The 21,987-nt window shown below is 41.9% G+C and overlaps 1 protein-coding gene across 21 annotated transcripts in view; it reads left to right on the forward strand.

Annotated features, from left to right (window-relative positions):
• The window catches only part of Phf21a (PHD finger protein 21A), a 182,649-nt gene that overhangs the window by 146,603 nt on the left and 14,059 nt on the right, over positions 1–21,987 (forward strand). For 17 of the 21 annotated variants that reach the window (XM_010612480.3, XM_010612469.3, XM_010612473.3 and 14 more), the window contains 6 exons: positions 1,163–1,456; positions 13,429–13,527; positions 16,574–16,625; positions 17,369–17,448; positions 17,869–17,929; positions 20,422–20,585. In XM_010612480.3, the coding sequence (XP_010610782.1) occupies positions 1,163–1,456; positions 13,429–13,527; positions 16,574–16,625; positions 17,369–17,448; positions 17,869–17,929; positions 20,422–20,585 (750 nt within the window). Of the gene's footprint in view, positions 1–1,162; positions 1,457–13,428; positions 13,528–16,573; positions 16,626–17,368; positions 17,449–17,868; positions 17,930–20,325; positions 20,349–20,421; positions 20,586–21,987 lie in introns of all 21 variants that reach the window. The other 4 variants (XM_033756646.1, XM_033756644.1, XM_033756645.1 and 1 more) reach the window with 1 other exon arrangement.

Genomic DNA, 21,987 nt, shown 5'->3' on the forward strand with positions numbered 1-21,987 from the left:
GAAAGGGGGAGGGGGGGCAATGACTTCTGAAATTTATTCATCAAGAAAAAGCCACTGAAACCAGGTGTGATGGCACAATCCTTTAATCTCAGCATTCTGGAAGGCTGAGATGGGAGGATTTCAAGTTTCAACCTAGTCTGAGCAATTTAACAATTGGCTGAGACCCTGTCTCAAAATAAAAGATGAAAAAACCTGGGGATGTAGCTCAGTGCAGAGGCCCTGGGTTTAATTGCCAATACTGAAAAAAGAAGAAGAAGTGAAGAAGGGAAGAAAGAAAGGAAAGAGAAAGGCTGTTGGTGTGATTAAAAGAGAAAGGAGCTGGTGTGTTTGAGATGTTGACTTTGAACTTCTCATGAGATGTCTACGTAGAGATCCCTGACAGCGGTTGAAGTTCAGGAATTTCTCTGGTCCTGAGAAGACTGTGCAGGCCTTGGGTATACAGATTCTAATTGAAGGAAGACTAAGACTAAATTAGTGGAAAGAGAGGGGTTCTAAGACAAAGTCCTGAGTAATACTCACATTAAGATTGGGTGGAGAAGCCAGGAGTGGTGGCGCACACCTGTAATCCCAGCACTTGGGAGGCTGAGGCAGGAGGATCACTTCAAATTTGAGACCAGCCTGGGCTACATAGTGAGTTCAAGGTCAGTCTCAACTACATAGTGAGACCCTGTCTCAAACAACAACAACAACAAAAAAGATTGGGCAGAGGTAGAGTAAACCCACAGAAGAGACTGAGAAGGAGAAGCCGAGAACAGGGAGATAGAGGGTAAACTGTTGCTGTGAGTACGTAGAAATTTAGAATGTGAATTAAAGCGGTCAGCAACACTGTCGCCCTTCTGCGCACAGGTTTTGGGTGGGTACACTGCATCAGGCTCTTAACATCTTTCTGAAGGGGTGGCCTGATCTATGAGGGAGAGCTGAGGTGCTAGAATTGTAGGTACTAATTCAGGATAGCATTTGGATTCCCTTAGTGCTGGTGACTCTTTTGTCCCATTATATGTCTTGAAATCTGTAGAATGAATAGTAAAGGAATATCAGTGAGTATTTATATTAAATACTATTTCATATATATAGTGTGTCGAAGATTGGCCATGTTGTAGACTTACAGGACTTGAGAAATTTCTTTGAGTAATATAATAATTACTCTTTCTCTCCCCAATAGGTTCGACCCAAGCCTGTGGCCCAGAATAACATTCCTATCGCCCCAGCGCCTCCTCCCATGCTTGCAGCTCCTCAGCTTATCCAGAGGCCTGTCATGCTGACCAAGTTTACTCCCACAACCCTCCCCACATCCCAGAATTCCATCCACCCTGTCCGGGTCGTCAATGGGCAGACCGCAACCATAGCCAAAACGTTCCCCATGGCCCAGCTCACCAGCATTGTGATAGCTACTCCAGGGACCAGACTCGCTGGACCTCAAACTGTACAGCTTAGCAAGCCAAGCCTTGAAAAACAGGTACGGGCAGAATACACACCTGTTGCGGGCAGTGCCCTGCGGTGATGACAGCTTGTCTGTCTCTGACACACTTCCCTGGGTTCTGCATCTCAGCACCACTGTCAAGAACCTGTTGCTTGTTGTATGGTGATCCACCCTCATGCAGAAAGGCCCCTGTCACTGAAGAAAGTTGAATTATATCTCCCACCATCCCTATAGATGGCTTCAGTCTTGTGTGGATGAGCTCCCCCTGCTGGTTTTGAGGCAGAAACCTACAGATGGGCTTGGCTGCCTCACCTCAGTAAGGAAGTGCTGCTGTAGTAAACAGAAAACGCCATATTAGTTTCGGCCCAATAAGAATCCAGATGAGGACGTGACTGAAAACGGAAAGAATGGAATTTCATTTCAAAGATTTTGCTCGATCATTACAGTTAACATGTAGCCAAGCAAAAAACTTAACATTTCCAAGACAATTTTTTCACTCTAGAGGGTACAGGCATGTTTCCCAGATATTGAAACTGTTCATTTGTATCTTCTGAAGTCAGATTTTTCCCTTTGACAAAACTAAAGTTAAGGCCTTAGATAAGAATTTTGTAAACAAAAGGTGTGGTGCGCACCTATAATCCCAGCATTCCGGAGGCTGAGGCAGGATTGCTTCAAATTTGAGGCCAGTTTGGGCTACATAGTGAGTTGAAAGCCAATGTGGAGTATATGGCAAGATCCTTTCTCCAAAAAAAACAAAGGGAAAGGAAGAAATCCTCTTTAAAGAGGGTTGCTTTACAAAGTCATTAACTAAGGCTGAGTGTGGTGGTGCAAGCCTGTAATTCCAGCCCTCAGAAGGGAAAGGCAGGAGGATTGCAGCAAGTTCAAGGCCAGCCTGAACTGCATAGCGAGACCCTGTCTCAAAAAATAATAAATAAATAAATCATTTGCCTATTTCTAGTGCTCAGATTCACCTTGTCCTTCACGTGGAAGCAGTCTCTGGTGGGCCCAGTCTCCTGCTCCTGGAGGGTGGACCACAGTTCCCAGACGCTGGCCCTGTTGGGGGGAATGGAAGGCTCCCTGCTGCCTTGGCCGTCTTGACCAGGGGAACCTTCCACACAAAGTGTTGTTCCTGTACCCAGGCAGCTCCTCAGCAGCAGATCCTCTGCTCACAGCAGCTGGCCACCAGGGTCCTGTGCGCAGGAGTCACAGGAGACAGCCTGTCACTCTCCTTGGGTACCTGCACAAATTCCAGCAAGCCCTGCATTCAGAAGTCAATTATTTACTCATATTTTAGGTCAAAACTTTGTAGACCTATTGGCAGCAGTTCTGCAGTATAAAATATTGAAAGTCAAATGCTCAGGCTTAGAAGTCAAGCAGGTTTGGAGATCATCTGCCCTCGTGTCCTGTGCTGGCTGACAGCCGAGTGGCATCTCTGCTTCACAGAGGGGGTCTCCCAGCGCCCTGCTGGGTCACTGAACATGATTTCTCTTTAATTTGTTTAAAACATAAAGACAAAATGTTTTCAGTTCCATTTTGGTTTTCTAGTTTTTTTTTTTTCCGATGACAAAGATAGTATATGTTCATTTAAAAATGCAGACGTTAAAAAATATAAATTGTAGAAAGTCCTCTCTCCTCTAAAAACCTAGAGTAAATTCTGCTGTTATTTTATCATAATTTTGTCCCCAAGAATTAATTTCTAGTAACAGTTTAGATTATATTCCTTCAGATATTTTTCTATGTGCTGACATTTTTAAAAATCTGAAGCCAAAATCAAATTGTGTATTATTTTCTACTTGCTCATTTCCTACTTGGTAAAACTTGAGCGTCTTTCCATGTCTTTGCCTTACACGTTGATAGAGGTTTTCATCTTAGTTTTATTATCACCGTAAGATACCCATGTTAATATGTTTTTCTTTTGTAACAGTAACTTCCATGTCGTGTCTTCTTTTTGCCCTAATAGAGGAATCCAGTCACTGCTATTTTAGTTTGGCAGGCCACCTGGCCTAACAGTCTTACAGATTTCTCTACCCAGGCAGCAGGGATTGTCTTTAGACTGGAGTCCATTTTCAGAATTCTTTTACTTCAAATCTGCCTACTGTCTTTTTCTCTTCTATGTTTCATTTACAGTATCACATTTACAGCCATTAAGCCATCTCCTAGGTGGGCTAAGAGTAAAGCCATGGAAGTACCGTTATTACCTATCTGACCAGAGGAGCTGGTCCCATTCTGCTTATGTTGTTCCCTTTAGGAGGATAACATTCATTTAATAAAAATGTGTTGGTTAAGTGCCAGCTGCGTTTCTGCGCATGGTATCTGTTTACAAAGATAAGTAAGTCAAAGCCTATACCCTCACAAAGCTCAGTCCCCGGTGCATTTAGAGCAAGGACCGAGGCTCTCTGCAGGGAAGAAAGTGGGGCCAGTGCTGAAGGCCTGTCACATTGCTGGCACAGGAAGGGAAGGAGGCAGTGCTGTTACACCAGCAGGGGTCTTGCTTGGTCCTTATCTACCCTAGAAAAGAAATTCCCTACCTTCTACCTTACTAGAAGCTGCATTACATTTTTGCTCTGAGAGAATAAATGGACGAGTTTAAAGAGTTTTGAGGCTGAAATATGCAGGGACACCTTGAAGATACTGTGTGTTCAGTTCCAGACCTTCACACTAAAACAGATAGGGCCGGGGACTTAGCTCAGTGGTTCCGCCGCCTGCCTCGCAAGCACAGAGTCCCAAGTTCGATCCCCAGTACCGCAAAAAAATAAAAATAAATAAAGCAAATATGGCAATAAAACCAGTCACATGACTTTTTTACTTTCCTACTACACATAAAAGTTATGTTTATACTCAACTGTGGTCTAAGTGTACAGTAGCATTATATCTAAAAAATGTGTATAACAATCTAAAAGTTCTTTATTGCTTAAAAAATACTGACAGTCGTCTGAGCCTTCAGCAAGTGATCATCTTTTTGCTGGTGGGGTTCTTGCCTGGAGGCTGATTACTGCTGACTGATAGGGTGGTTGCTGAAGGTTGGGGCGTCTGCAGCAAGTTCTTAAAAGAGACAGCCATCAAATTGTTCTGTCACTTGCTCTTCTTTCAAGAGCAATTTCTCTGTACCATGCAATGCTATTTGATAGCATTTTACTCACAGTCAAACTTTCAAAATTGGAATCGGTGCCTTTAAACCCTGCCGTTGCCTTATCGGCTAGGTTTATGTACTACTCTAAATCCCTTGTTGTCATCCAACAACGTTCACAGCATTTTCACCCGAGTGGATCCATCTCAAGAACTGTTTTCTTTGCTCACCCATAAGAAGCAACTCCTCGTCTGCTAAAGCCATCAGGAGACTCCATCTCCAGGCTCCACTTCTAACGCTGGGTCCCTTGCTTTTCCACCACTCTGCAGTCGTCACCTACACTCAGGCCGTGAATCCCTCAGTCATCGATGAGGGTTGGAATTAACTTCTTTTCAAATTCTGTTGAATTTTGCCTTCCCCCTGTGTATCACACATGGTTGTTATGGCATCTAGAGTGGTGAAGACTTTTCATTGACTCTGCCCACCAGATCCATCCCAGGAATTGCCAAGAATCATGGCATCAGTGACACGATGTGAAAAATCAGAATTGCTCCTTGGTTTATGGGCTCCAGAGTGGATATGGTGTCAGCAATCTCATTTTATTCCATCAGAGCCCTGGGGTACTCAGGTGCGTTGTCAGTGAGCTAGTATCTGAGAGGAGCCTTGTTCTGAGCAGCAGGTCTCAGCAGTGGGCTTAATGTGTGCGTGACAGAGGTGCTATCCTCTGAACTTTCTATTTAGTATGGCTCTTTTTTTCCCCTGGTAGCAGAGATTGAACCCAGGGCCTACATCCCCAGCCCCTTTTTAGTTTTTGTTTCAAGACACCGTCTCACTAAATTGCCCAGAAGGACCTCAGACTTGCAATGCTCCTGCCTCAGCCTTACAGTAAGAGCCCTAGGATTTTCAGAATGATAAATAAGCATCAGCTTCAATTTTGAGTCACCGGTTGCAGTGGCCCCTAACAAGAGCGTCAGACTGTCCTTTGAAGCTAGGCATTGACTTCTCTCTGTCTGTAAGAGTTCTAGAACACTTCTTCTTCCAGTATAAGGCTCTTTTGTCTACACTGAAAATGCGTTATTGCAGGTAACCAACCTCGTGAGTGAGCTAGTTCTTTTCGCTGCAGTTTCTAGATATTGCCTACTGCTTACACTTTGTGTTGCAGAGATGGCTTTTTCCCTTCAACCTCACAAGCCAACCCCTGCCAGCTTCAGACTCTTCTTTTTCAGCTTCCTCACTTCTCTGAGCCTTCACAGAATTGAAAAGAGTCGGGGACTTGCTCTGAGTTAAACTTTTGACTTCAGGGCAGGTTGTGACTGGTTTGATCTTCTATCCAACCACCACAACTCTATCAGCAACAAGGCTGTTTTGAATTCTATTAATTTGTGTGATCACCAGAGAAGCACTTTGAACTTTCTTCAAGGGCTTTCCCTTCGCATTTACAACTTGGGAGAGTGGCACCAGAGGCCTAGCTCCCAGCACACCTTCCTCACTGAGCTCAGTCACGTCTAGCTTTTGGGTGAAAGTCAGAGAAATGACACTCCTTTCGCTTGAGCCCTTAGAGACCGTGACAGAGTTACTCAGTGGCACATTGGTGTACTGTAGGGAGTAAAGAAGCCCACGGAGAAGGTGAGACTGGGAATGGCCAGGTGGTGCGGTAATCAGAACGCATGCAGTGTGTTGGAGATGTGGCTCAGTGGTAGAGCAGTAAGCCCTTGAGTTCAATCCCAAGTTCCACAAAAAAAAGAAAAAAGAAGAAAGGACAGAGGGAAGGATTCATTCAGTGTTAAATATTTCCCTGCTGTAGTGTCCGGGTTGGTCTTGAATTCTTGAGCTCAAGCAGTGTCCTTGCCTCGGCCTCCCGAATAGTTCAGACTGCACATGCACACCACCATGACTAGCAAATGCTCCATCTTTATGGGTGCCATTCGTGGTGCCCCAGACAATTATCACAATAACGTGAAAGAGCCATAGATCACCATAGCAGATACAGTCATGAAGAAGCTTGAAATAGTTCAGGAATTGCCAGAATGTGACACAGAGATGTAAAGCGAGCACATGCTGTTTGGGAAAATGACACGCATTGGACTTGCTCGACACAGGAGTGCGTCACGCCTTCCACATGAAAAAAGCTCTGTGATACCCGTGAAGCTCGCTAAAGCACAAATGTACAATGAGGCGAACCTGTATTTTAAAGAGAAAAGTGGATGAAACCAGACAAACCTGTGACCGCCCTCACCTCCTTTTGTGGCCAGGTCCTCCCAACACTTGGTGGAGCCGGCCCAACGCCATGACTGATGCAGTGAGATGAGGCGAGGTGCTGGGGTCCGCGTGCCATGTCCGCGCAGTCAGTGCTCAGCATTCTGTGTGTTTCTTCTCCACCCCATCCATACCCTGCCGCAAATACCCCTATGTTTGTGTCCAGGTCTAAACTACAAAGAAAAAAATAGAAGGCTCTGTGGGGGAAAAATTGCCAGATTGCCGCACAGGCCTCTATTTCCACATACATTTTTCACAGAAACCTGCATGATATCCTCTAAAAAAGGAGTGCTTCTCAGATGAGAATATGGTCCAACAGACTGTCTTCCAATTCCAGTCTTCGGTAAACCCGAGCTGATGATTCCCTCCCGCTTCAGAGCAAAGTGACCAGCCAAATGGATTTCGTTCTCCTTCGGTCCATATTTATTTAACTTGATTAATGAAACTGCTTGAACGTTCATTTATTTGCTCGTACCTAAGTGATTTTTTTCACGCAGCCAAGATGCAGCCTCAGATGGTGAATTTGAAATTCAGAATATAAATAGTTAACTTAGTTCTAGACTTACCAGAGTTTTTGCATTCTATCAAAAGAACGGAAGTTGTAAATTCAAATAGCTGTGGATGTGAAGCAGGATATAAATGAGAAAAGCAGGCTGGGAGTAAACAAGTGGATTTATTTTTTCCACCTTCAATAGGAGGATTAATAGAAGAGATATGCCACTTTTATTCTTAATTCCTTTTTAAAAATAATCAGAAATCAAGGCCAGCCTGACTACATAGTGAATCCAAGGCCAGCCTGAACTACATGCAAGACCTTGTCTCAAAAAAAACAAAACAAAACAATAAGATAATCAGGCATAATAATTGACAGTAGAAATTGGAAGGGACTGTGATAGTCTGCAGAGTAATACAGTCCTTTCAAGGAAGCAGCTGGTTCTTGAAAATAACCCATTTTTGTCATATGAAAACTTCTCAAGAAAAGCCTGAAATCCAGATGTTTCAAAAGTTAGCTACTTTTTAAAGTACTGATAACTGTGTAAATGCCATGTAGGCAAAAAATAACCTCTGCAGAACAGCTTCAACTGTGGATAATGGTTTACTAATCTCTGATAAAGATTAATCAATCTTGTTTCTTAACCTGTTTTTTAAATTAAGGTGAAATTCACATCACGTAATTAACCATCTTAAAGTGAACAACAACTCAGTGGCATTTTGTACATTCGCAGTGTTATGAATTACCACCTCTATCCGATCGCAGAGTATTTTCATTACCCCTAAAATAAAACCCAGTATCTAAAAGCAGTTACTTTCTATTCATCCCGCCTACTGCCCCTGGCAGTCACCAGTCTGCTTTCTGTGTCTGTAGATTTACTTATTTTGAATTTGTCATATAAATAGAATAATATATGACCTTTTATGTCTGGCTTTTTTCACTTAGTATAATATTTTCTAGATTCACATACATCAGTGCTTTCTTAAGGGCTGAATAATACACACACACATGTATCTCATAATTTGTTTATTACCTTTCATCTGTGGTAGACATTTGAGTTCTTTGCTCCTTGTGGCTGTTGTGAGTAGGAATATTGCCTCTACTATTGAGCTGCAGTCCTAGTCTGTAAATGTTGACATATATATAGATATAGATACAGATACCAATTTTTTTTTTTTTTTTTTTTTTTTTTTGTTCCAGGGATCAGACTTGGGACCTTGCACTTGCAAGAAAGGCAGTAGAACCACTGAGCTAAATCCCTGGCCAACAAATGCTTTTTCTTCACCAATTGAAATGACCATGTATTCCTTAGTTTTATTCATGTAATATATTACTTTGATCTTATGCTGACCTATCCTTCCAGGATTTATGCCTAGGATAAATCCAGTTTTGTTTAGAGTATATCATCCTCCTAACTTGCTGTTAGAGCTGTATGTGGTGGCACACGCCCATAATCCCAGCACTTGGGTGGGTGAAGCAGGAGGATTGCTGTGAGATCAAGACCAGTCAGAACTGCATAATGAGACCCTGTCTCCAACCCCCCCCCAAATATTATGTAATAATGTGCTGTTGGATTTAGTTTGCTATATTTTCCTGAGGATTTCTGCATCTATATTCATGAATGTAATTGATCTGTAATTTTCTATTCTTCTGGTATCTTAGGCTTTGGACGGGGTGGGTAATGCTGATGTCATAAAATAAATTAAGATTCTGTTTCTTTTTTTCTTTCTTTTTTTTTTTTTTTTTTTTTTTTTTTTTAGATTGATCTTGGGGACTTTGTGTTTGTGAGGCAGGAGGCAGAAGCACTGAGCTAAATCCCCAGGTAGATTCTGTTTCTTGAAAGACTTTGGAGAAGGATTAGTGCTGACTCTTCTTTAAATATTTGGTAGAATTCATCAGTGAAGCCATCTGGTCTTGTACTTTTTGATTTGGGGGAAGATTTTGATTGCTGTTTTAGTCTCTTTAGTTGTTATAGAGCTATTTAGGTTTTCTTTTTCATCTTGGGTCAGTTTGAGTAATGTGTTTCTAAAGATTTGTGTATTTCACCTATGTTACCTAATTTATTGTTGTACAATTGTTTAGTTTATTCTTACAATGTTTTTTACTACTCTTAAGATCCATAACAGGGCCAAGGATTTAGCTCAGTGGCACTGCCTGCCTGTCAAGCACAAGGTACTGAGTTTGATATGAAAAAAGAAAGAAAGCAAGCAAGCAAGCAAGAAAGAAAGAAAGAAAGAAAGACAGACAGACAGACGGAAAGAAAGAAAATCTATAGTAATGTCCCCGCTTTCATTTTTTAATTTTAGTTTTCATATTTTCTCTTTTTTCTTAATCTAATCAGTTAATAAATTGTGTTGATAATTGCGAAGAATTAACTTTTCATTTAAAGATTCTGTTCTTTATTTCAGTTACCTCCACTTCAATATATTTTCTTCTTTTGGCTAGCTTTGGGTTGAGTTCTTTTATCTAGTTCTTCAAGTATAAAAGTTAGGTGGTTGATTTAAGGTCTTTGTTAATACGCACATGATCATAGTTACAAATTTCTCTCTGCACTGTTTTCACTGCATCACCTAATTTTTACTACTTTGGATTTGTTTTATAGCCTGAAGCATCTATCCTGGAAAATGTTCCACCATATACTTGAGGAAAATGCATACTGTAATGTTGGATGGAGTTTTCTTTAATTCACTTACAGTGTTTAAGTCCTTTATATCCTTTTTCATCCTCTGTCTACATGTTGTATCTGTAACTTAAAATGGGGTATGAAAGCCTCAACTATTATTGAAAACAGCCTATTTCTTTTCCCAGTTCTGTCAGTATTGCTTCATATGTTTGGGACTTCATTGTTTGAGGCATATATGTTTGCAGTTATTGTATCTTCTTTTAAATTGGCCCTTTTGTCCATATATAATAACCTCCTACTGTATGCCTCTTGTAAAGATTTGTGACTTTACGTCAGTTTTGTCTAATGATAATGTTACTGTCCCTGAACCCTTTGGGTTACTATGTGCATGCACTATCTCTTTCCATCATTTTACTTTCAACCTTTTTATGTCTTTCATTATAAAATTAGTCCAGGGCTGGGGATTTAGCTCAGCGGTTCAGTGGCCTGCCTTGCAAGCGCAAGGACCCGAGTTCAATCCCCGGTACCAAAAAAATAAAAAAGAAAAAATAATAAAATAAATAAAATGAGTCTATAGCAGACAGCATTGTGTGTGTGTCACCTGCTGTATCCATTCTGCCATGCTCTGTCTTTTATAGTAAGTTTAATCCAGTGACATTTAGCATGATTACTGATAACGTCTTATACCACTTTGTTATTTGTTTCTACATTTCTTATATCTTTTTTATTTTTATTGTTCCTCATTTCCTCTAGTACTGCCTTGTTTGATATTTTTTCTAGTATTTTCTTCATTTTCTTTTCTGTGTATAATTTTTAGTGGTTACCATGGAGATAACAGCTAATATTTATACTTTTTAACAATCTAGTTTTGTTGTTGTTGTTTTTCTTTCTTTTTTGCTCCTGGGGATCAAACCCAAGACCCTTGTGCTTGTGAGCAGGCATAACACCACTGAGCTACATCCCCGGCCCTAACAATCTAGTTTTAACTCATACCAATTCAATTTATTTATTATTATTATTATTATTATTATTATTATTATTATTATTATTATTATTATTATTATTTTGGAACTCAGGCTGGCCTTGAACTCACGGCAGTTCTCCCAATTCAGCCTCCTGAGTGCTGAGATTACAGGCGTGAACTTTAGTTCAGTGTCAATAATATACAAAAACTGTGCTCTTACACAGATGTCATCCCCCAACATTATGTTGTTCTTGTCACAAATTAAATCTTTGTACATTGTGTTCCTGCTAATATAGCTTTATAATTATTGTTTTCTGCATTTGTCTCTTAAATCATATAGGAAACAAAATGAAAAACTGCAAATCAAAAGTATAATAATATTGGCATTTTTAATATTTACCTGTGTAGTTACCTTTATCAGAATTACTTCTTCATATGGTTTCGAGTTACTGTCTACTGTCTTTCAGCCTGAAGGACTCCCTTTGGTATTTTTTTTAAGGTAGATATTCTAGCAGTGAATGTCCTCATCTTTTCTTTATATGGAAGTGTCCACTTCATTTTTGGGAAAGAGCTTGGTCAGTGTTTCTGCTTGCTTGGGAAATTCCACTTTCTTACTTCAGATATGTCATTCTACGGCTTTCGGATCTGAAGCATAGTTGACTGGTTGTAGCTCAGGACTCCTCACGAGTTTGTGATCAGACTAGTTGACCAGGACTGCAGTCACCTCAAGGCCTAACTAGGCCACTCAGTCCGGTGGCTCCCGGCAGGCCTCACTTCTCCATGCTATAGACAGGAGCTGCAGTTCTTACCACTTGGTCTCTGCACAGTGCTGCACACAAGACAGCTGGCTTTCCTGGGTCAGTAGATCCACCATTGTCTTGATTGCCTTGTGTGTGTTTGTTTGTTTGTTTGTTTGGAGGCTTTTGATGTCCTTTTATCAGGCTCTCTGGTAGGTACTCTCCTTGCATGAAAGAAATTTGGACTACAAGTAGTTCGCAGTGGAGAGGTATTGGTAATGCCCTTCCCCAGAAGCATTGCCCCTAGTGCTCTCCTCATCTTTGGAAACAGTAAGAGAGTTAAAGGCTACTTCATCCAGCCTTGGGATTGGACAGCAGAGCTTTGTAATTGACCTTCTCTCTCCTCCCTCATATTTCTGTCCTTCCACATCCAAAGAATCATGAAAATACACTTTCTGAGTACCCAGGAACTTAAAAATATTAGCCTGTTTTTCACTGGAGTTTTGTTTAATGGAGGAAACATGTCTTTTTGTTTAAATTTAAAACCCCATTTGTGTGTGTGTGTTAGAGAGAGAGAGAGAGAGAGAAAGAGAGAAAGTGTGTGTCTTCAATGATCTCTTACATATTCCTCACTCAGATCAGTCAGGTCTTTACTGTATACCTGCAATGTATGAGGTACTTGCTTTTCTTTTTTTCTTTTTTTGTTTTGTTTTGTTTTGTTTCAAAGGTTTGCCTTTCACATAGGGCTACAAAGATAAAGCTTGTGTAAAACAACCCCTACTCTCAAGTAGCTTGTAGTATAAATGGGAGACACATGGCATGACTGGAAAAAAAGATCAGTAGTTGCCACAGCACTGATAGGAGAGATCATCACAGTTTCCTGAATATGGAGAACAGAGGAAAATAAGAGATGTGAGAGATCTTTGTGATTCTAAATTTTTTTTCAGTCTAGTAAAACGTTTTGTAGCATTATGATTTTCAAATGATTTTGATATTGTGTTTAGAGGACCGGTCTTGCACTTTGGCTCCTGCCTGTGGATAATGAGATAATTTCATTCTAATTTTTAAATTACTTATAATGGTTACCATATAAAAAGACCATGACACCCACAATTTTTCTCAGTTTTGAAAAAGTAAGCTAGGCTTGTATTTATAGTTTTATGTCCATACTGTTCTAAAATCACTAGAGTATTTACAGAACATGAAACTAATTAGCCCACTAGGTCATGGCAAGATTAATAACAGAAGCACAGTTTACCTGTGCGCTAGCTGCCTTTTCTGTATGGATGTAGTAATGCGACTGGTACTTTGTATGTTTACATAGATCCTCCTAGAAGGGGCTGGGAGCAGTCAGGACTCCAACCTCTTGCAAAATGCCCCTTTCTTGGCAATTGCATCGCTCTTCTAGTGAATATGATATAGGGAGACTTTAAACATCCCGAATAAAGGTATATAAGGTGGTAAACATCACTCAGCTCTGTAGTGTGCTGTGGACTAGAGCTTGACCCATATATAATGATGGTGGCCTTGCTTCTGCGACACCGCACCTACTTCCTGCAAAATACTGAAATCAGAGCAGCCTGTACTTCATTTTTATATACAGGAATTATACCATGAATTTTCTCTTTGTGTAATTTAGACTGTTGCATTTGTAGAGTCTCATTTATTGCAATTTTGCTATCTAATAACTTCTGCTGGATTTTAACATTTTACTCCCCCCAATGAAATCTGTAATATGAACTCCTCTATTAATAGGTCCCAGTTTTGAGTATGTTTTCTTCTTTCTTCTTGGCCACAGTTAAACTGCTTCTTGTTTTTGTTCTTTTAATAAAAATGAATTTTGAATTTTCATTTAATTTTTCTCTTAGACAGTTAAATCCCACACAGAAACAGATGAGAAACAAACAGAAAGCCGTACCATCACCCCTCCTGCTGCACCCAAACCAAAACGGGAAGAAAACCCACAGGTAGGTCTATCTTTCCAGTCTGTGATGGCCCAGTCCATATGGTGTGTGGTGTATTTCACACGACAGGAGGGGCACCTGCTTTGTGAGCCACTCCCCGTTTCTGTTCTTGTACTTTCTTTTATTCAACAATGTATTGCAAGCTGGGCGTTGTGGCACACACCTGTAATCCCAGCATTTGGGAGGCTGAGGCAGGAGGATCCCTGTAAGCTCAAGACCAGCCTGGGCTACAAAGTGAGTTCCAGGTCAGTCTCAACTACATAGTGAGACCCTGTTTCAAAAAAACAAAACAAAACAGAGACAATGTATTGCCAAGTCAGGTTGGCCTAGAGCAGATTTCTTAGAGTGTGGTCCTAAAAAGCTTTGTACTGACATGTATTTCAGTGTTTCAAAGGAATAGTTTTAAGATGATGTTGTTTGTATATGTAGCACAATTTTGAAATGTAAAAGTAATGTTGATAACTATTTTATTTCAAATGACTATTATTTTATTCCAAATGACAATTATGTTCTGGTTCTTCTCAGACATTTATAAGATGTCCAGTTCACTCAGCTAATGTCTATAAACATTGTTAATTATGGGAGTTAAATGTGCATTTTTGTTATTACCATTTTATTGCATTAGAACTACAAATCCTGAATGAACCAATAGCTCAAAAGTAGTTCATTTAAACACAAAAGAAGGGATGACAAATAGTAACATGTAGACTACAGCTTAGGATACAGTGATAAAGAGCATGCAGGGCCCTGGTACAAATGTGGAATGTGCATCTGTATGTCCTTAGACGAGAGAATATTTTAGTTTGATGCTTTTGCACAAACTATAAAAGAAAAATATGGACAGGTAATATGATGATGAATATCTGATCGCTGAATTTTATTAATCCAGTAATCCATTTCCCTCTGTCCTTGCTACATTCTTGGTAATGAAACCATGTCAGATGATAGTGGCATGAAGCCATCAAAGCCTTGTGTTAGTTTTTTTATATATAAAAAAGTAGTGATTTATTTAGCTAATCCATGTTTTTCTAAAACAAGTACTACATCAAATGTAATTCTGATATAAAGTGAAGTTTTAATTTTAGCTGTAGAGAGAAGACCAAAACTTGAACCACAAAGTACACACTATAAATTGCTGAGTAACCTGTATAATCACCTACAAAATTAATGACAATATACAGCGATGGAAGAAAAATAGAGCAAAATATTAGCAAGATTTTTGTCAAAAGAAACTGATTCCATGATGAAATTGCAAGGTGACGTAGCCCCTTTTTCATGGAATCATATTTTTACTTGAACAACTCACTGCCAGACCATAGTTATTCGTATTTCAGATAGACATGTTCTGGCAAATGCGCAAAGTTAGCACGCTGATTTAAAACACGTAAGCTTCACTGCTTTTTGTCAATAAATTTGGATTTTCAAGTGAAAAAAAAAAGAAACTGAATCCTAGCACTAAGAGACAGAGAGGGAAGCAGGAAGGCAGAAAGAAGAGGTGAAAAAGTGAGGAGAATCTCATGTCAGTGGCATGCACTGGGCAGGCAAGTGCCCGTGTGTGGAGTCCCAGATACTTCACCTTCTATTTGAACAGAATCCCTGCCACACGGAGAGTAAATTAGCTCTTGGTATGTGCAGGAGGGAGGCACAGCTCCTCAATGACTCTTTATTCTGTCATTGAAAATATGTTCCACAAGAGAAGAGATTTTGTTTACTTAATAATTATTTATGAGCTTGATCTAGACTGGCAAAGATGAACTAGATGTGAGTAGCCAAGAAGAGTGCTGTTATTTGATTAAAAGAGGATGCATCTGAACATCAAGTCACACAAAGTACAGTGAAAATTAGGAATGTGGGTAATTGTTAGCCACAACACACGTACCATTTCAATGCGAAGCACAGAAAATTGACTGTGAGTCCAGGGCTTACATTGCCTTACTGGAATATTCTGGCTGTCAAGAGGCTACATTTTTGAAATAAATAAAAAGATTTCTTTGGGACCCTGAAGGTATCAATACAGAACATTCCTACATTCTCAAGTAGCCTGCTCAAGGAATGTATCTCGAACATACTGATTCTGTCACTTTAGGCCCAAGTAGATAATGTTTTATGCTGAGGAAAAGACATCAAAAATATTAAAGACCAAGCTCTAGTATTTAATAACTCTATAGGGGTATGTCTCCTAATAATTGAAGATAGTCATTCATTAGAGAAAGAAATTAATGATGTATCTCATTTGGCATATTTAGAAACCACACACCGTGATACACAGAAAGTGAGACCACAGAAAACCAAAGAGAACAAAAATCAATCTGTTTTTCTCTCCAGCTGGAAGTATCTTAACATTCCATGTTTGGGGTGCAGTGTACTAATAATCCTTTCTTCTGATGGAGCCCTAAAAATAGCCTTCGGAGAGAAATTTCTCCATTATTTGTAGGGCCATGTTTAATTGAAAAATCATAATACTGAGCAAGCCCATTCTGTTCTTCCTAAAAAGCATTTAGCTTTGAGTTAGCATTGTCTATTCAGTGGCAGTAAAAGCGAGAGAACCTCCAACCTAGTCATGCCAAGAGAAATCGTGACTTGGGATTTGGAACTTGTGATATGGAAGCTCTTTAAACTTTATGTTTTCAAGTATGAAATCCTCTTCTTTTAAGATTTTTATGAAAGAAAAAAAAATAATAATTTTGGGTCCCTCCAGATGCTAATTTCTTGAAACAAGAGGATCTCTGAGAGTTCAAGGTCGGCCTGGACTACATAGTGAGTCCAAGGCCAGCCTGAACTACATGGTGAGACCCTGTCTTAAAAAAAAGCTGATTTCTGACATTGAGAAAGTGGGAGATGTAAGCCCCACCCTTCTTCTGTCGGCCCTGTCAGACCGGAATGTACCAGAGCAGCTTGGGAGCTGCCCACTCTTGGTTCCTCTGAATTCAGCCTCCCACAAGCACCAGCCCACTGGGTCGGCTTTCCCTGGTGTATAACTAGGAACCTACAGGTGTCTTTGCAAGAATCCAGACTGAAATATATTCATTTTTTTGTTTCTTTGGCACAGAAACTTGCCTTCATGGTGTCTCTAGGGTTGGTAACACATGACCATCTAGAAGGTAAGAGAAGATATTCTTGGCACTGCTTCTTTCTGGCCCACAGCTTTGTTCCTCACAGTGGTGTTTGATTGAATTCCTAGAATAGAGAGTTGGAACACAAATAGAGTGTGAGTCACCCAATGTGGACTTTATTTCCTTTAGAGGAAAATTGCCTTCCCCCGATTTTATGTCAGGCCCTCCCCTGCCTGGCATCATCCATACTCCTGCCCGGGGAAAACGTCCCCAGCTTCCTGAATTAAGGTGATTTCTGTCCACCATAGAGGAACGTTTTCATTCTGATAGCACAAAGGGATAAGTGCTCATCTAACAAGCCCTTGTCTATATTTTCCAGTCACTCAGAATCTTAAGGACAGTTACAAAGCCATGCCTGACCTGGCTGGTTAAATAGTTCAAGAATGGTGAACTTGTGTTACTCCATCTAAGTCTGTGGAGAAAGTCCATCTAGACCTGCATACACAGCAGTCTAAAAATAAACCAGGACAGCTTGTTTACAAGCATGGCACACTGTGAAACTCTCCATCACAGAGAGCCACACTGTGGCCTTGCTTCCTGAGAGGTGAGAGTAGATGGTCCCACGCAGTTGCTTCCAGATCGTGCTTGCCTGTGTGCAGGCTGCAGGAAAACAGTCTTGTCCCTGTCCCTGTCCCTGATTCGTTACAGGAAAACCAGTAGATAAACAATGAAGTTCCATTACTTAGGCTTTCCATACCTGATTTCTAATTGGACCCTTTTATTTTCCCAAGAAATCCAAAGCAAGAGACAAGAGAGAAAAAGAAGAACAACAGCAAATCCAGTGTATAGCGGAGCGGTCTTTGAGCCAGAGGTACTTCTGCCAGCACCCACCCTTTCCCTCCTAGTTCCCTTGATTCATGGGGTGCTTGTTCCCTCCCATCTGAAAGCCTGCCCATGAGCTGCAGCAGGTTGTACTTGGCCAGCTCTGTGAAATGATGGGTTTCTCCCTGGTTCATCCATTATTTCATTTTTATTATTCGCGGCTTACCCTCTAGGTTTTCTTTCTAAGTTTGAGCAGATACAAACCTGTCTTAAAATGTTAATTTGTCCTGACTTTATAGCCCTCATCTGAAGCAGAGGCAGACCTCTTTAGAATATTCTCTGAGAGCCAAGTATATGTGATAAAACCTGTTAGCCTGAGACCTTGGGATGATTAACACTAGTTGGCATGTTGTAGGCGGTCTTTTGCTTGTGGCAGTGCCAGTCACCTTTCCTTCTTCAATCCCCAAAGCGTAAGAAGAGTGCAGTCACCTACCTAAACAGCACAATGCATCCGGGGACCCGGAAGAGAGGTGAGTGTCTTTTTGAATCTCTGTCTTGCTTTGCTACTGCTTGTGCTTTCTGTGTTGTTTCTTCTCCCTCCTCCCGTCATCCTCCCCAAACCTGACTCCTCTATCCCTTGAAAATACTTTTGCTGTTCTCTGAGTATGGAGGGAAAGAGAGTGAGATTTCTGATTAGAGTCAAAAGCTACTTGGCTGGGTTCTGGCAGAATTGACTCAGGAGAGCAGCTTAATGCAGCATTTCTGCCCCAAGCCTACCAGGCCATCCGTGAATAGCACAGGGGACAGAACACCGTGTGAAAGGGAGCATCTCAGCATCATTAAGCAGAGCCGGAGCACTGCTGTTGCCAAGGTGTTCTTAATAGTGTCTCAGTCATTCTGCTGCCAGGGAGGCTAGAACGTGACTCTAAAGTTTCTCTGTGCTGCAGACTTTCCAGGAAGGAGAGAACTTAGAGTCTTTGAGAACAGGGCATCTCTAGCAAAGGAAGAAAAGGTCACTGTCGGAATAAGCTCCCCTAACAGACTCCTGAAGAGCTGTTCCAGCCTTTCAGACCGTCTGAAGCATTCACCCTATTCTTAGAGCAAGAAAACAGCAGGGGCATCTCTAACCCAGCAGGTCTAAATAGGTCTTAATAGCTCAGGGTTTGAGCTCATAAACAAGGTACCTAGATTGTTCTTTGATGTCAGTAATACATCCCAAGGTTCTTTTCTCCATGTGGTAATGTGTCCCTAAATTATAGTTCCAGACTAGAGAGGTTGCAGAGTGAGTGGACCAGCATACTAATTTTGCGTATGCACACACAACCTCAGAGTGAGCTCTCAGAAGCTTGGGAAATCAGCCTGACCCTCTGTCTGCCCTAGGCCGAACTACAGGTATACCCTCCCCAAAAAAGATGTCATACCCCCTCTTAGTGAACCGTTCTGATGTTTCAGCAGTCCTGTCCTTCAAGTAATCAAAAATACTTGGATGGGAAGCCCCAAGTTACTGTTTTATATTGATTCCTGGGCCACAGTAACTAGTGCCATAAGCTCTTTTCTGTTGTTTTGTGTTCAGCTGTTTTAGAGACCTCTGGCACAATTCTCAGAAACAAGCCCCCGGCCAGAGGCCACAATTAATTGGCCTACTGGTGGGCAGTATCTGCTGAGAGGATGGGGTTAAATGAGCCAGAAAGACCTTGGAGTCTCTTGCCAAGGTCAGAGGATAAAAGCTTGCATTTCCAATGCCTAGGATGTGCTTTCCATGGATAAACAAAGAGCATTCATCTTCACTTCCCCTCCTGCAGCACTGAGCTCCCTAGAAAAGACAAACCAGTACGATCTGTCTTTGTGCTGTAGACACTGCCAGTTTAGCACAGGTAGTATTTGTGTAATGGCTGATAGGATCACGACTGCATAACCCTAATACTAGTTAACTGTTGGCAAACTTGTAATTCCACACGCGCCATTTGCCAGTGCTTATAAGCAGTTCTGACTGCTATAGGTCTTTCTTTTCCGTTGGTATGCAGGACTATGTTTGTAATCATCACACCTAGAAGCTATGGCCTTGGCTCTTGGAAGGCAAGGACCCTTGCTTAAATATGTGCTTGGGCAGGACTGGCTGGCCCTAGAATTCCTGCAGCCCTGGGGCTCATATACAGAATCCTCATAGCATGAGGTTTGATTTAAAGTGCTCTGTCTCAGACCATGCCTCTCGGGAGTGCTCACGGCAGGCCGTTTCCTGGGACTTTGGAACAACCCCTATCTCAGACAGTGTAGTTCTCCAAAATGTGGTGTAGGTGAGGAGACAGCTTTCAGTCTACGGGGTAAAGTGTCCAGGGCCAGAAATGTTCAAATTCCTTGTCAGGCCCAGACCCTCTTGTTACTCTTAGGTTCCAGCTACTCCCAGAACGTCTCTTTCAAAGGCCCTCACAGCAAGGGATGAGAATAGTTCACTAGAGTTTTGCCTCCTCACTTTGTCTTTTCAAGCTTCACCAGCTGCAAAATGACCATAGCGTGGAGAGGAGAGACATGAAAAGCAGAAACGCTGAAGACATCCGTTTGTGGGAACTGAAAAGCACAGTGTTGTAGTACAAATGGGACGATAGGTTCTCTGAGAAAATCTTAGAGAATTATATGCAAAGACATGGGGATGAAACGCCTGTGTTCCTGAGCTTGGTTTCCGCGGCTGTGTTGGTCTTAGCACTAGAGATATCAAGTTGCAGTAGTCCAGGAGTAGCACCCTAATGTGCCCACAGTGAGGCCTGTTTACATAGCCAACACCTCCTTTCTCTCTCCCAGGCTCTCCTCTCCTCCCTTTGCAAATTTGTGTAGCTGTTTCTAATGACATTTATATCTTTGCTTCTACTCCTCCCTTTGGAACTGTTATATTAACCTTCTGTCTGCTACCTCACTTCCTTTTCCATGCTAGCCAATGAGGAACACTGGCCAAAGGTATGTAAGATCATTTTCCCCTTCTTTTTCCCTCCCCCTTTCCCCCCTTTTGTTCCCTTCTCTCGGTATATAGGTCGTCCTCCAAAATACAATGCAGTGCTGGGGTTTGGAGCCCTTACCCCAGCATCCCCCCCATCCAGTCATCCCGACTCCCCTGAAAGTGAAAGGACAGAGACCACATTCACTTTCCCTGCACCTGTGCAGCCTGTGTCCCTGCCCAGCCCCACCTCCACGGACGTAAGTAACTCGGGAAGGTGCGCCATCTGAGAGAACTCCTGTCGGGAAAACTGTTGTCCTGTGTTGTCTCCTCGCCAGCTTGTGCTGACCTGCACACCCAGAACAGCAGGAAAGCCGGTGGAATGCCTTGTGTGCCACATCAGGCGGCTTTCGTCTGGGGCCCCAGGTCTTCCGTGTTTTTGGGAGCCCAGGGTTTTAGGTCTGTGGATGAGTTCTCAGAGAAGGGATGTGGGAAATGGCTCATGTAATCACAGAGTACACAGTTTTCTGTTTTTGGTGTGTGAGTGGAGAATGGGAATAAAGCGTCCATTGCTCTAGCACCCTTGTTTCCTGCTTCAAGCACAATTCCAGAAGTGGGAAGTTATCTGTAGAGCAACTTCATAGCACAGAGTTATTCAGAAGTACATTTCTCTGCTGCTTGCCTCACAAACTCAAGGTCCCAAGTTCGATCCCCTGTACCAAATAAATAAAAATAAATAAAAATTACATTTCTGAAAAAGTGTCAAATACTTAGCAGTCTTTCACTCAGAAACTTCAGAATGAGTGAGTGCTCTGTTTTTTTAAACGAGCGTTTGCAGAGCTATGGCTTCATGAACAGGTTGTTACTGAACACTCTTCTGCCGCTCAAGTGGTAGTGTTCATGAGGCCGGGACTCGGCTGGGACCAGTGCCAGTACCCTGCCTTCAAGGAGCTTGTGCTCCGTGGGAGGAGAGGGCTGACACGTGAAGGTCAGGTAGGGAGAGGTGCAGCGCTGAAGCTGGAACAGGAAGGCACAAGGCTCGGGAGTGGCAGGTGGTCCTGTCATAGGAGGAAGTGAGCTGTGAACCACGGGAACATGGGGAAGAGCGTTCCGTGCACCAGAGCCCTGAGGTGGCTGTGCCCAGAGCACGACGGCCAGGGGACCCAGGGAACCCCGGGGAGTGGGAGAGAAGATTCACAGGGGGCAGGGTGCTCAGCAGGGCTTTGTGGCTTCATTTCAATTACAAAAAATAGTATTTTGTTCTGAAAATCGTCAGACCTATAGAAAATTGCAGTAATGATTCAGTGAACAAACATATGTTAACAGTTCACCAGTTGTTAACACTTTGCTATATTTGTTCCTCTGCCCTACACACTTTTTAACTGAGCCAAGGAAGTTGCAAACTTCCAGATTCTTCATGCCTAATGTGTTTCAAGTGTGTTACCAGGCATGGTGGCATGTGCCTTTAATCCTAGCACTGGAAGGCTGAGGCAGGAGAATTGCAAATTCAGAGCCGGCCTGGACATCTTGCAAGGCCCTGTCTCAAACACAAAACAAATAGGCCAGGGATTTAGCTCAGTGGTTCTGCTGCTTCCCTTGCAAGTGCAAAGTCCCGCGTTCAATCCCCAGCACCAAAAAAAAAAAAAAAAAAAAAAAAAAAAA

Source organism: Fukomys damarensis, unplaced genomic scaffold (assembly GCF_012274545.1).
Source record: "Fukomys damarensis isolate Sample0158 unplaced genomic scaffold, DMR_v1.0_HiC HiC_scaffold_27, whole genome shotgun sequence".
Taxonomy (NCBI): domain Eukaryota; kingdom Metazoa; phylum Chordata; class Mammalia; order Rodentia; family Bathyergidae; genus Fukomys; species Fukomys damarensis.